At 47.4% G+C, this 14,967-nt stretch overlaps 1 protein-coding gene across 2 annotated transcripts in view; it reads left to right on the forward strand.

The window, feature by feature from the left end:
• Positions 1-13,263: 13,263 nt before the first annotated feature.
• The window catches only part of Sh3gl3 (SH3 domain containing GRB2 like 3, endophilin A3), a 97,076-nt gene continuing 95,372 nt past the window's right edge, over positions 13,264-14,967 (forward strand). Inside the window, exon 1 of one of the 2 annotated variants that reach the window (XM_005357678.3) lies at positions 13,264-13,438. In XM_005357678.3, the coding sequence (XP_005357735.1) occupies positions 13,394-13,438 (45 nt within the window). In that variant the 5' untranslated portion in view covers positions 13,264-13,393. Of the gene's footprint in view, positions 13,439-13,688; positions 13,757-14,967 lie in introns of those variants that run through there. The other variant, XM_013350196.2, reaches the window with a different exon arrangement.

A 14,967-nucleotide genomic window follows, 5' to 3' on the forward strand; every position in this document is an offset into this window, starting at 1 on the left:
TGTGCTCCCCTCCTCAGGGAAGACTGTGCTCCCCTCCTCAGGGAAGACTGTGCTCCCCTCCTCAGGGTAGATTGTGCTCCCCTCCTCAGGAAAGACTGTGCTCCCCTCCTCAGGGAAGATTGTGCTCCACTCCTCAGGTAAGTGCTCATGAGGATCCCACAGATGCCGGAAGGGCTAGGGCAGTTCAAAGGCCAGAGGCTCATTCAGCGTGTGAACAGAGCGAAGAGTACAGCTATGAATTTTAGAGAAGTGTATCCCAAGTAAATTGACCTTTTGTCTTTAAGGGCTGGTCTTGGGCCTCCAGCATGGTGGAACCCAAGCCAGGTGGCACCTGGCACTTCCTGGTTAGCTACTTTTTTGGGGGGCAGGGAGTCTTGTAAAGGACAGAAAGCCAAGACCGGACCATCACTCCTAGAATCTACTTTAGGGGTCAGAAGGTTCTAGGTAGTCAGAAGTAGTTGAGGATGTCAGTCTGTTCCAGTGCTTGTAAAAGATGAAACATCTAACTTCGAAAATTACTGAAAGCCAGACCCATGCATGGAAACCAGGGGGAAAATACCACAAAAACCCAGCCCATTGCATAGAGTGAGAACTCGGACGCCAGGGGACAACATTCTCTTCAAGGTGTCTCCAAGGTGCAGGAAGAGGCTCAGCTTCTTTCCCCGGCAGTCTATGGGTGAAGAGGGCACTCACGGTCCCTGGGGACAGAGACCAAAAGGAGGGGAAGAGGAGGTGGGGCTCATTTTCCTTAGCATCAGAGGGAAGGAAAAGGGGAGACTAAGGGCTCCCAGATTGCATTCAAATAGAGATGAGGGGGCTGGAGGGAGTCAACACCAGATGGACTCAATTTTCTATATAAAAATCAGGTGAGGTCATCCCACGAGCGTGTGTGTGGGAGGGGTTGAGGCAAGAACGGAATGGAAACCAGGAGAGAACGGCTGTTTTTGAAGTTTTTAGCCTTAAATACTCTACACAGGGGTGGCCAGGATTTGTTTGTTTTCAACAGAAAGACCCACAAAGGGGAAAATTCAAGGTGTTCATTCATTGCCATGGATTTAAGCATTTGGGATTTAATGCTGGTTTTTTTTTTAATTGCTGCTACATGTAATAAAACAATCGTTCAGAGTTAGGGGTGGTGTGGAATTCCTCTTTGCTCACCGAGAAGCGCTCCGTGGACCTTCAGAGTTGCCCCTTGTGCATCCCCTAAACCCAGGCAGAGAAGTCTATTCTCAGCGGGATCCAGAGCTCACCATGGCTCCTTTAGTCTCGCCAGGCCCTCCCAGGGGAAGCCTGCATCCTGATTGCTAACAACCTCCAACAATTTCCTCGCCTAAAACGAAACGAACTTTAATCTGTTCCCACTAGAAAACGCTTAGGTAAGATCTTGGGTCTTTCCTTTGAATTTTGCTTTCCAGGAGCCTGATCGGCGGGAACTCACAGGCTGGATGGGAGAGCAAGCGTTTCTGTTGCCCCTCCTCCATTAGGTCAGCTCTCTTGGCCCCTGTTCCTCTGTATGGACAAGCAGAGGGAGTGTGGAAGCGAGGGTCAGATGTTAGGGAAAGGGTTGAGACAATATATTCTCATGACGCCATGAAAGCAATGAAAGAAGGGACACAGAACAGCACACAATACTTCAGTCTCCAGATACGTATCTCATAATACCGAAGGAATAGCTCTATATACATCTACTCAGCAGAGCCAGTGGCATCCATGGCTGGACTCTGTAGACTTTGGCTTTTTAGCCTGTTGGTGTTAAGCCATTGAAGGCTTCTGCGGGCTAATGCACCATAAGACTTAGCGCTGCTTGTCTAGCCTCAAGAACATAGTAGGTAATCAGCAGATGTGTTTTTTTTTTTTTCGAGACAGGGTTTCTCTGTGGCTTTGGAGCCTGTCCTGGAACTAGCTCTGTAGACCAGGCTGGTCTCGAACTCACAGTGATCCGCCTGTCTCTGCCTCCCGAGTGCTGGGAGCAGATGTGTTTTTAATATACATATATATCAATGAATGGACCCTGGCATATTTTATAGCAAAGGTTTCTCAAGTTATCTGAGTTTTTAAAAGTGGGTTAATCATATTTCATTTGGTGATGCTTCTATTAGTTTTTTTTTTTTTATTGCTAACAAAATACCTGTCAAAAACAAGGAAGGCAGGCTTGTTTGGGCCCATGGTTTAAGTGAGACACAATCCATCATGGTGAGGAAGGCATGGTGGAAAAGCTGATCACAATCCCTAGGTAGTCAGGAAGCAGAGAGCTGGTAGGAAGTAGTGCTGGACGACCAAAGCCCAATGCCTGCTCCCTCGTGAACAACTCCCTACAGCCAAGCTCTACCGCCTAGATGTGTTACAACCTTCCAAAACAGCCTCGCCAGCTGGGGACCATATGTTCAAATACATGAGCCTATGGGGGCATTGCACATTCAAAGTCTGACATTCCGTCCCTGGGCCCCATGGGCTCATGGCCATCTTGTCATGCAAAATTCATCTCTTCCAAACGTCTCTGCAGCCTTCTGAGACTAGAGGTAATCTCTGACTGCTATACGATAATGGCACAGGGTAAACATTTCCATCCAAAAGGAAAGGATGGGCATATAACAAGGAAAAAGTGAGCCACAGCAAGACCAGCACCCATCAAACCTCCAGTTCCATGCCTGGCATCTGAAGCTATCATGGAATCATCTGGGCTCCAAAAGTCTTGGCTATCCCAGGCCCCCCAGCTCTGTTACCTATAATACACTAAGTCTTTCTCTTGGGCCATCTCCACTTCATGCCTGAAGCTTTCTTCATTAGATTTCCCAGAGCCTTGGTGGCACCAACACCCTGGGGGGGGTCTCCACTTTCCCAGCTTCAAGCAACACCCTTCAGGGCCTCTTTGTGGGAAACCTAGGCGGCTGACACATTGCCTGGGTACAGTGACTGTCTGGAACTTTGGTGCAAATCTCTATGGACCCCTTGCTCTTGCATCTTTCAAGTGTCAAAAAAACTGATACTGTGTGAACAATGTTGCCAAGCTCTGTTGCTGGCTCCAGATAAAGCCGGCCTTGGATTGCAGCTGTGGTGGCCTCTGTATTTTATCAACTGGGTTGGGAAGACCCTTTCCTAGGCAGGGGACTCCTTCCAAGTCATGCTCTGCTCAACTCTCTCCTTCCAAGTGAACCTGCATTTTCATAAGTGGGCTCCTAACTAGGCTTCTGCCCTTAGGGAACTAGAAGCCAGTCCTGCCCCCCCCCCCCCGCCACCCAGTGCAGAGCACCAGGTTCCTCTTTGGCTCTCTCTCCATATCCCTTCCTCGCTCTCTATAGTCCTGGATAAAGAAGAGAGTGGTAACCACGCCAAAGCTTGAATGTTATCATGTCTTTAAATTTCCTTCACCAAATCAATCCATTGCTTTAACAAATGTGTGTGTGTGTGTGTGTGTGTGTGTGTGTGTGTGTGTGTGTGTGTATGAATGCATGCCATGTGTATGCATGTCCATGGAAGTCAGCAGAGGGCATCACATTTCCTGGAGATGGAGTCCCAGGGCATTTGTGAGCCGCCTGACATGGTGCTGGGATCTGAGCTGGAAAGGCAGCAGGGGCTCTTAACTGCTGAGCCACTTCTTCAGCTGCAAACCCATTGGTTATTTTAATTAACTTCACTGAAGTCCGCAGAACGTCTTAGAAGTCATCCAGATTCTTTGCCATGACGAAAGCCCCAATGGCCTCTGATCCAGCCCCCAGGAGAGTTGTTGTTCCCATCTTCACGAGCCAGGATTCTACTGTCTGCTTTTCTCTCAGCATCCTTGTCGCTTGAGGTTCCAGTCAGCATGGTTCCATCAAGCTCCGCTTACAGCCTGCAAGGGCTTTTCTAGCGCAGAGTTTGGAACTCTTTCCTACTCCTCCCACAAACAAGTTCCGAGGGGCTCCATGGCCAAGCTGACCAAAGCGACAGCCCGACTCCTCAGTACCAACTTTCTGTAAGTTCCTTTGGGGGCTGGCAGAAGCATGTAGGAAGGTTTTCTTGTGGCTCACAGTTTAGGAAGGGGTACGGTTTGTTCTGCTGAGGAAGGCGTGGCCGTGGGAGCATAATGTAGTGGGTCACACTACTAACACAATCAGGTTGAAGAGACCGTGTCCTTTGCTTTACAGAGGCTTTTCAGTTTCAGGAGGTCCCATTTATTAATTGTTTCTCTCAGTGTCTGTGCTGCTGGGGTTATATTTAGGAAGTGGTTCCCTGTGCCAATGCATTCAAGTGTACTTCCCACTTACTCTTCTATAAGGTTCAGTGTGACTTGGCTTTATGTTGAGGTCTTTGATCCATTTGGACTTGAGTTTTGTGCATGGTGATAGATATGGGTCTATTTTCATTTTTCTACATATTAATATCCAGTTGTTAAACATGCTTTCTTTTTTCCATTTGATATTTTTTGCTTCTTTATCAAAGATCAAGTGTTTGAAGATGTGTGGATTGATATCCGGGTCTTCAATTCTGTTCCATTGGTCCTCCTGTCTGTTCTTATGCCAGTACCAGGCTGCTTTCAGTACTGTAGCTCTGTAGTAGAGTTTGAAGTCAGGGATTGTGATGCCTCCAGAAGAGCAGACTGGAAGTGAGCCCAGCTATAAAAATCTCTCAGGTGACCCAGCCTTACACAGTGGTGCCACCAGCTAGGGAACTGTGGTAGTTTGGATGTGATAATCTCATAGGGACTGGCACAGTTAGCTTTGTTGGAGTGGGTGTGGCCTCGTTAGAGGAAGTGAGTCACAGTGGGGGCGGGCTTTGAGGTTTCCTATGCTCAGAATAGTGCCTAGTGTCTTAGCCAACCTCCTGTTGCCTGCAAGATGAAGGACTCTAGCTGCTACCCCAGCACCATGTCTGCCTTCATGCAGCATGCTCTCCGTCATGATGATAATGGACTGATCTCTGAAACTCTAAGCCAGACACCCCAATTAAATGTTTTTACTTCTAAGGGTTGCCATGGTCATGGTGTCCCTTCACAGCAATAGAAACTCTACGATAAGTCAAACATTCAGACACACGAGTTTGCTGAGCTATTTCACATTCAAACCCCACACACTCCATATCTCTGAGTTTATTCCTGACTCGGTCACATGTATCTCAAAGAATGGCCACAGCAAGCATAGTGAGTCTGGCAAACACTGTGTACTCTGGATAAACTCTGGAATCCAGGGGGCCAATGTGGCCAAGGCCGTGGAAGGTGACCGTAAACCATCAGTTCAGTATGGGTAGAGGCCTGTCTCCCTTTTCTTCCCCGTTCTTTTTCACGGAGGTCAGAAGAGGGAATAAACCACTCTGAAAAAACAAGAACTTAAAGGAGAAAAAGCTGATTTGAGCTCACAGCTCACGAGGAGAGTCAAGGCAGCCGTCACATCCCATCCACAGCCAGGACACAGCCTTGAATAAATGCTCAGCTCCCTTTCTCCATTTTACACAGTCCTTGCCCAGGTGACAGTCCCCTCCCACAGTTAAGATGGATCTTCACACATCAGTTACTGTCACTGCGATAATACCCCGTGGGTATGTGGCGAGACCCCCTACCCTTCCATCTTATTCTAGAGTCTGACAAGCCGATAACCTTACTCTTAAATTCATGTTCAGAATCCTATGCCCACTTGAGTCAAGAAGATAACAAACAATATTAGCCTCTAAAGTTTACCAGCAGAGATCCTGAAACACAGAGAGTTTTTCCCCATGACCAAGGGACAGATGTACCCAGAGTTTAGCTGTGTCACCAGAACACAGGAGGACATGCGGGTTTACCAGCGTCCAGTGGGTATGCCCTGATCTAGCTGCAGCCGAACCTCTGGGAGACTGTGGAGGAATTGCATTTTTACCCCAGGAAGAGCGGACAGCGACCAGGGCCTGCGGCTTGGCCTGGGAGCTTGTTGGAGACTGAAGAACCTCAGGAATGGACCTAAAGCGGACCTAGGGGATCAGAACCAGAACCCGCAACCTCGCCAGGCCCCAGGCAAGTCATCCACACGGCAAAGCTGGAGAAGCCAGCACCACCTTAGGCCTCTGCGGACTCCCCCATTCAGCAGTGAGCGGCAGGATGTGCCGGTTCCCTTTAAGGTCCCCTACTGCCCCCTATGGGCCGAGTCCTGCAGCAATGGACAAACTACACATCGAAGGAATGATATCCTAGACATTTTCTCTTTTCCTTGTGACTAGAAGCACATGCAGTTGGAGGGTTTTACACCTCAGGTGCCAAGCCTTTCTGCTTCATCTGTAAACAGGGCCACGTCCTGTAATTAAAGGAACCGCAGCGTTTTTATTTCTCCAGTACCCAAATGATCGGGGTTCCCACCACTTGCGGCTGTCACTTCCCAAGACGACCACCAGATGGCAGCAGCAAGTTATGAATGCCGTCAGTAAGGCTCCTACCTCAAACTACGCATTTATTTGTTCCATAGTAATATGGAAATATAAACTATCACCTTCAACGGACAGAGGGCAGTTACAATTACAGTAGGTCACAGACTTGGAACTGAGTACAGAGTTCAGGGGACGGAAGTGCTGTGTTATATACAGATGGCTACCCTGGTCCATTTATTTGCTTTACTGTCGCGATGAATTAAAATCCTTCAGGTGTTTTCTCTACCTTTTAAAATGAGAACGCTTTCTGGCCTTCCACTGGCTGATGAATTGATTTCCCCCTCATCTCCATGTAAAACAATAAGCGAAGAAAAATCTATGCGTTTGTTCCTAGTCGTGGTCTTGCAAGTTCAAGGCGCGTTGCCGTGCTCAGCATCTGGGATTCATCATGTTGGTTCTGTTACCTCACTGATAAGCGCACGTCTTTCCCAGCTGTGTAAAGAGGGACACGTGGCGGATGAAGGTTCAAGGAATGCGAAGTCTCCGTGCCCTCGGAGCTGGCTTGCAGTTAGACATGGGAAGACATTCGGCCCAGGAGAATGCTTCTCCGCCTGATTTAGCTAAACATTTGGCAGGTGGTAGATCAAAGACCTGGGATGTCTCTTGAGAAGCGAGACGGGGTGGGGTGGGGGAGCTTTTTGTAAGAAAATGAGACGAAGCTAGGATTTGAGAGGTCATGGTTAAACTAGCTTTGTAGGGCTGATTTAAGACGTCAGTACTGGAACTCAATTTTCCATTGTGGCCAAGAGCAGAAATCCAGGACATCTATAAGGCCAGAGGTTGACGAATCTTTTAGTGACTTGGAATTTAGTTCAAGGCAAAACTATTTTTCTTTCCTTTCCTTTCCTTTCCTTTCCTTTTTCCTTCCTTCCTTCCTTCTTTCCTTCCTTCCTTCCTTCCTTCCTTCCTTTCATTCTTTCTTTTTCTTTGAGGTAGGTTCTCTCTGTGAAGTTGTGGCTCTGCTGGAATTCAGTTCACACCTCCATCCAACCTAGCCACTCCTTCACAGACTTGTCCCAAATTTTGTTTCCTAGGTAATTCTGGATCCCTTCAAGTTAATAAATGGTATTTACCCTCAAATCTATTATATATAAATATATATATATAACTTATATATAAACACCCATATATTAAATGTATAAATATCTATTTGATCCATTATATATGTGAGTGTATGTATGTATGAATGTGTGTATATATATACATATATATGACCCATTGGTATATATGAACATTCACTAACTCATTAACTGAGAAGAAAGAACACACACACACACACACACACATACACACACACACACACACACACTGCATCCCAAACATGAAGAGCCCCAGAACCTGGAGTCAGAGGCGTGGGTAAGATGGGTATCTGTCTTTTTAACTGGGGCCTTTTTCTCCCCTCTAATAGTTTAGCTTTGGATATGAAATACTGTATTTTTTGCACTACCTTAAATTCTTTTTCTTTTCACTTCTAGCTTGTTTCTATCTTGCTGTTCCCCCCACTTTAAAATTAACTTATTAATACTACTTTTACATTTATTAATTTTTAGAATTCTTATTTTAATCTATGTTATTTTTGCCTTTTCAGTTTTATAAGGGTATAGAGGATGTTTGTAGTTGTGTAAACTTACCTGTGTTGTTTTGGTGCTGATGGAGTCACTATGGTTTGTTTTCATTCCTGAGTCTTTCTGGGTCTTGAGCTCTCAAGCAAAGACTGCTAAGACAACTCTCATCAAAAGCAGAAGAGGAGCTGGAGAGATGGCTCAATGGTTAAGAGCACTGGCTGCTCTTCCAGAGGACCTGGGTTCAATTCCCAGGACTCACAGGACGGTCATAATCATCTGTGACTACACTCTAATGGGCTTAGTCTAAGGATGTAAAGCTGATTTCACCTACCCAAATAAATAATATACATCATATAAACATAACCAAGTACAAAATCACATTATGTCAATAGATACATAATAGGCCTTTGAAAAATGTCAATATCCCTTCATAATAAAAACTAGAAAGAACTAGAAATAGAAGGAATGTCTGTTAATATGATAAGAGCTCTCTATGAAGACCTATAGCCAATATTACATTAAATAGGGAAAAATGAAGAGCTCAGAAATATGACAATAGCATCTTCAATTTACTCTTGTTCAGTCTAACACCTGACTTCTTAGACAGAGCAAAGCAGGAAGGAAAATCATTACTCATCAAGGAAGACATCAAAATATTCTTGCTTGCAGATGGCATAATCCTCACCTACAAGACCCCAGAGACCCCACAGGTGCTTAGTCTTAGCAAAAACTTGCAGCAAAGTCACAGAATAGAGACCAACAACAGCAAAGCATTAGCTTCTCCCTACAGCATTAGTGAACTCAGCGAAACTGGGAACGATTCCATCTCCATAGCTCCCAACATAGTAGGAATAAAAACGGAGATGGTGAAGGACCTCTATCATGACAATTAAAACCACCAAATACATTGAAGGACAATTACGCGATTGGAAAAAAACCTCCCTTGTTTGTGGATCAGCAGAAGAGTTAAATGGCCATGTGTAACTTCAAGGCTATTTCCAGTAAAATTTCAATGACATTCTTTCCAGAACTAGAAAACTAAAAACCCGGAAATTCATATGGAAGCACAGAAGACCCCAAATAGCAAAAGTGACCTTGAGTGGGGAACAATGCTGAAGGCATCGTGGTATCTGGTCCTGCTCCTGTGGGGTTCACCATCTCCTGGTTTCAAGTTACAATACAGACTCATGGGAATCAAAGCCGGCGGTGGTGGCCCGTGGTGGCGCACGCCTTTAATCCTAGCACTCGGGAGGCAGAGGCAGGCAGATAGATCTCTGTGAGTACAAGGCCAGCCTGGTCTACAAAGTGAGTTCTAGGGCAGCCAGGGCTGTCACCCAGAGAAACCCTGTTTAAAAAAAACCCAAAACAAAAGCAGAGTCATAGTAATAAAAAAAAAAAACCAGCACAGCATTGAAGAGACAGAGATCAATGGAATAGAGCAGATGACAAGAATAAACTCACAGAGATTCACCCACTTAATTTTCCAAAAAGGTAAGTATACACACACACACACACACACACACACACACACACACGCTAAAAAATGATGCTGTATAAGCTGGATGTCTGTATGTTGACAACTGAAATTAGATATTAACTTGCACCCTGTTATGGTTTGACTATGAGCTGATCCGGACAGTGTTGAACTTAAGGTGCCCAAGCAGGTAGCTCAATTGTGGGAGGCAGCAGAAGCCTTAGGAGACAGGTCTAGCTGGAGGGTGTGGGTGAGCAGGGGAGTGCTTTTGAGGGCTGACAGGCCTCTCCCTCACTCATTGCTTCCTGTCTGCCATGAAGATGAACAGTATCTTCCTCCATGGGCCCCTACCCACCATTGTGCTCAACCTTTATGTTGGTTTAATTTAGCAGTCCATACAATGAAATGTCTCTCATTATGTAGCTCTTCGACAGTCAAAAATTTCAAAGAAAACACAATATTCATCATCCAGACTCTCTATGTATATTCCATCTTTACGTGGCTTATTTTTTACTCCATTAATTTTTCTACAAGTTTAATATTTATTTTATTATCTTTACTCCTTTAACCTATGACTGTCTGTACTCTTTTATATTTCATTTACTAACTCTTTACTCTTTTTCTTCTCTTTCCCAAGCCTATGTACATTTTTAAAACACACTGTGATTTGTTTAGAGTTCTTTTATGTTTGGATCTGTCTTTATTGTGTATCTGTAATCATTTTCGACCAGGACCACTTCTTAAAATGCTAAGCGTACTAAGACTAAGGCTGCTTTGCCTTTTGGCTCTGCCCAGTCCAACATGGCGGGGTGGAGGTCTGTTTAGGATGAGCTATGTTCACAGCCCCATTTTCAGGCACACAGCAGGTCTATGTTGCCATTAAGCAAATTGTAGCACTCAACTCACAAACCTAATTTAAATACTCAGCCTCCTGAAAGAGCCTGATTTTATGCTGGCAACACAGACCAGGAAGCTGCAGTTTTGAAACCATGCAGTTTTTTTTTCTTTTGCTACGACTGTTGTATTAGGAAGACCTCTCTTAAAGGAGCTGCAGCATACCACCAGCAAGCAGAGCCCATCTGTAAAAAAAAAAAAAAAAAAAAGCAACTAAACTTGTTTTTTAGTGTCTAGAATTCCTTTCCAAGTGCTCTCAGGTTTTGAGATTTATTTAACTCACATTGGAGCACCAATTTGTTGTAGGAGGCTGCATGTTGTTTTCTGGCTGCCCAGACTCCCCAAATAACCATACAGAAACTATAGTAATTAAATCACTGCTTGGCCTCTTAGCTCTAGTTTATTATTGTCTAACTCTTAAATCTTAATTTAACCTATTTCTATTAATCTGTATATTGCCATGTGGCTGTGGCTTACTGACAAAGTTCTGGCTGTTGGCTTGCATCTTTCTCTTCTGGCGGCTCCATGGCATCTCCCTGACTCCACCTTCTTTCTCCCAGCATCTGTTTAGTGTTCCCTGCCTAGCTCCGTTCTGCCCTCCTGTAGGTACAAAGTAGTTTCTTTATTAACCAATGGTACTCACAGCATACAGAGGGGAATCCCACATCACTATATAGCTCTAGCTGTTCTGGAACTCACTATGTAGATAGGACTAGCCTTGAACTCACAGAGATCTGCCTGCATTGCCCCCCCCCAGGGAGAATTGAGATTAAAGGTGTACACCCCTGCTACAAAGAAGAAACAAAAAGAATAACCAAAAATTGTGCTTATAAAACATCTAAAAAATGCGTGTTGTTTTTGAGAACAAGGCATGGAATCCAAGCCATTGCTAGTATTATATGTGCTGTTAATAAAACAAGAAAGAATAAAATGAACAAACCATGTAAATCCTTTTAGTGAAGAAAACTATATATGAAAGATCCAAATCTTCAAAAACTGTGAGAAACGATCTACAAGTCTGCACTCGGATAAACTCAGGAGATGGATTTACTAAGCTTGACCACAGGAGGAAACTTGCATGTACTTATTGCAATGGTGAATTCCCATTGTCAACATGATGGGATTTGGAATACCCTAGGAGACATACTTCTGGATGTGCCCCTGAGAGTTTTCAGAGAGCTTGACTGAGAAGGGAAAGACCCCTCCCCCCAATTAGGCTGCAACACTCTCATGCCTGGGGTTGAGCACCCATCTCTCTGCTTCCCCACTGAAGACACAGTGTGACCAACTGCCTCGTACTCTCATGGCTCCCACTACCGTCTGCACCCCCACCCCATGGAATTTTCCCTTCAAACTGTGACTTCCCCCTCAAGACAGGACAAAATAAAACAACTCCCTTGCAAACCTAATAAAACCGTCAGCCATAGAAAAATGCCAATCACCAGTGTTGAAACGGACCTGACTCCACAGAGGGTACAGGTTGAGCCTGTGCTATTTAAACTCCTTTTGGGTACCGAAGGAGTCAGCAGTAGAGGATCTACCCAGCCATAGACTAGTTCAGGATAAGGGAGGGTCATCTTTCCCAGAACCTTGGGCTGGGACAGCAATGGGGACCTGTCATCTTGCTGGGCTATTATGATCCAGTGGTCACCACCATCACACCTACCATTGTCTGGTGTCAGCTAGTCCTTGGCCAGCTAGGTGCAGAGTCACACTCCTTAACCTCGTCCCAAGATGCCCGTTAAGAAGATGCCCACGTTTCCCACATCGAAGGAAGAACGCTATGGACTCTACACTTCCCCAGCCATTGCGGGCAAACCTAGGCACAGAGAGCTGTAGGTACTCACCCTGCCACAGTAGCAAGAAGCTACGAGGACTCAGGCGGGGGTGGGGGTGGGGCTGGAAGCCAGGAGCTAAGGGTCCCGGAGAAACCCAAGAGTCAAATAGAAGCCTGGGCACAGATGTGGACCGCAAGTGTTCAGGACAAGTGGGGAATGCTGGTAACCCTAGGCCAGATTTGGGGAGGGTCCATGGAGTGACATTACTTTTAGGTAGAGAGTGAAAACTGGGAGGTGCTTGTTTCAGTGCAAACTCTGCTAAAGTGGATTACAGGCATTAGGGGCCACGGGGTCTTTGAAAGGCCAGGTGCAAGGAAAGTAGTAGACTCACTGGTGGCACATGCATTGATGTAAAGTTCCGTTTCTGTGACCGGGCACCCGCTGTTCAACAACAACCTCAAGACCCTGTGAAAAGGTCTTGTGTAGCAGACATACATACCTGGAGACCAATATGGCAAGTTCTCTAGTAAGGAGTGGAGTGGAAGACCCTGTTTCTGGCATCTTACAGTGGTGTAGCTGACAAGGGGCTCGGTCATCTGTGAGACTAGTGTGAGTTTATTAGTAAACCTTACCAAGTAATTCCCTCCCAGGGACTCCAAATTGCTAGAGCACACCCCCTAGCTTCCCACAACAGGCTCCCGCCCAACTAAGCACAGAGCCCGGTTTTTGTAGTGTTTCTCTTCCTGAGAGGCACACCTCCGCGTTCCTTCCTCATATCACTCAGCCGTCCAAAATTCGCGGGGCAGGTGTGTGTGTGTGTGTGTGTGTGTGTGTGTGTGTGTGTGTGTATGTGTATAGGGGAGATGATGTTGCTGCCAGTGAGTGAAAGCGGGTTTCACATCAAGTCCCAGAAAAGTAGAGAGAAAACCTCAGGTCCAGAACAGTCTCAGAGTCAGCTGCATCCCATGCTGGTCTAAAGAAGTCCGGAGAGAGGCTCTCTGCATCCCGGGGACATCCATCCACTAGCCTCTTTCCTGGCTCAAGCGCTCCCGGTCGCCACGCAACAATGAGGCGTGGGCGGTCCCAGCGGCCTCATTTGCATGCCGCCGAGGCTCGGCCAATGGGCTGCGTCCAAACCTCGAAACGCGGTGTTGCTATCTGCGCGCGCGCGCGTGTGCCAGTGTGACAGCGCCGTGGCGGTGGCCGTGGCCGTGGGGCGCGCGGGGACCGCCCGGGGTGCCCGCTCCGCTCAGCGTCGCGGCCGCGTGGCCCGACGGAGCCCCGAGACCACCCCCGGGCGGGGCGCTGCCGCGATGTCGGTGGCCGGGCTCAAAAAGCAGTTCCACAAAGCCAGCCAGGTAGGGAGGCGCGCGGGAAGGGGACCTGGAGGCGGTGTCCCCACGGGGGTCGCGGGCCGTGGACTCGGGGTTCCCGTTGGCCTCCCTCGGGCTGGGTTTCTGGTCGCCTAGGAGGGCGTGGGGGCGGGTAGCGGTCGCGCGCTCTGTGCTGCGCGCGGTGGCGCCTCCTCCCTTGAGTCTCGGGTCTCCGGCTGCGCCCTGGCGGTTGTAAATAGGAGCGGTTTGGCGGTGGTGAGGTCGGAGGTGGTGGGCTCCGGGATGAGCGCAGGGAGGAGAGTCACCCGGACCACGACCCAAATAGGCCTTCCTCCTGCCCAGGTATCTCCAGCCTTTCCGTTGGGGGTCTCCTCAGGACGTTGTGTTAGTCCCCTGGCTGGGGCCCGCCAGTCTCTGCTTTGGCTTCCCTGGGGTTGGGACTCGACGCTGTGGTCCTTCCCTTGTGGGCCCTCTTTCCTGGCTTGGCTTGAGCTTGGCACCAGGCTCCTGCCCTGGTGATGGAGAGACCCAAAACACACACGTAAACAAACCACGCTAGACACACCTCCGCGCTGAAGGATGGCAGGTGACTCTAGTGGGGGCTTCATGAGAAGCTGCCAGGAGGTGAAGGCAAGGCATTTGGAGATTAAACACGAAAAGTAATTGTGGCTATGGGCTGTGGGAGGGAGGGCATTTTGAGCAGAGGAAGCTGGGAACAGGGACACAGAAAAAAAAAAAGAGGTGTGTGTGTGTGTGTGTGAGAGAGAGAGAGAGAGAGAGAGAGAGAGAGAGAGAGAGAGAGAGAGAGAGAGAGAGAGAGGAGAGGCAAATTTGCATTCTAACACTACGGTTTTCTAGCAGTGGCAGAGCCTCACCAGCACCTGCGGAATTGTTGCCGTGCCCCTATCCCATCCCCAGCCTCAGTTTTGCCAGAACCCAGGTGGACAGACTGCATTTAGAGTCCCTGTCGGTGGCGATGCTCCTCCCCTGCTTCTCTCACAAATCGATCTTGAGATTGCAGCTGGCATGAGAAAATCTTCTTCTCTATCCCAGGCGGAAAGACGCGGCTAGCCCCTCAGTCCCAGCTGGTCCACAAGGAAACTGAGTGATGGCTGTTCCCAGCAGGGGACATAGGGTGGACAGTGGTGCTATTCAGGATGGTAGAAATCCTGGAGGAGGGGCCGTTTGGGTGAGGGCAGAGATGGTGGGTCCTCTGTTTGATCTCTAGTACTTACAGAAGTCTGTCGGATATTCAGTTGTCATTGGCCTTTGGCCATGGGTGAATCCTGCACTGGGGGGTCTGGAACTGGGAGTATTGATTTGGGGGAAATTCCAATTAAAATGGGCATTTTAAAATGGGAGAGCTGAGCCAAGTGGAAACATACACAACAGTCTTAAATAAAAACTCCAGGGGGCGCCACACTTGACCACTGCTTAGCCGGGTGCTTGCTGAGCTCAATAAATATATGTATGTAACAAGTGAGGAATAAATGAAGTTAAGGATTAACTATGAGAGAGAGAGAGAGAGAGAGAGAGAGAGAGAGAGAGAGAGA

This window comes from Microtus ochrogaster, chromosome 22, assembly GCF_000317375.1.
Source record: "Microtus ochrogaster isolate Prairie Vole_2 chromosome 22, MicOch1.0, whole genome shotgun sequence".
Taxonomy (NCBI): Eukaryota; Metazoa; Chordata; class Mammalia; order Rodentia; family Cricetidae; genus Microtus; species Microtus ochrogaster.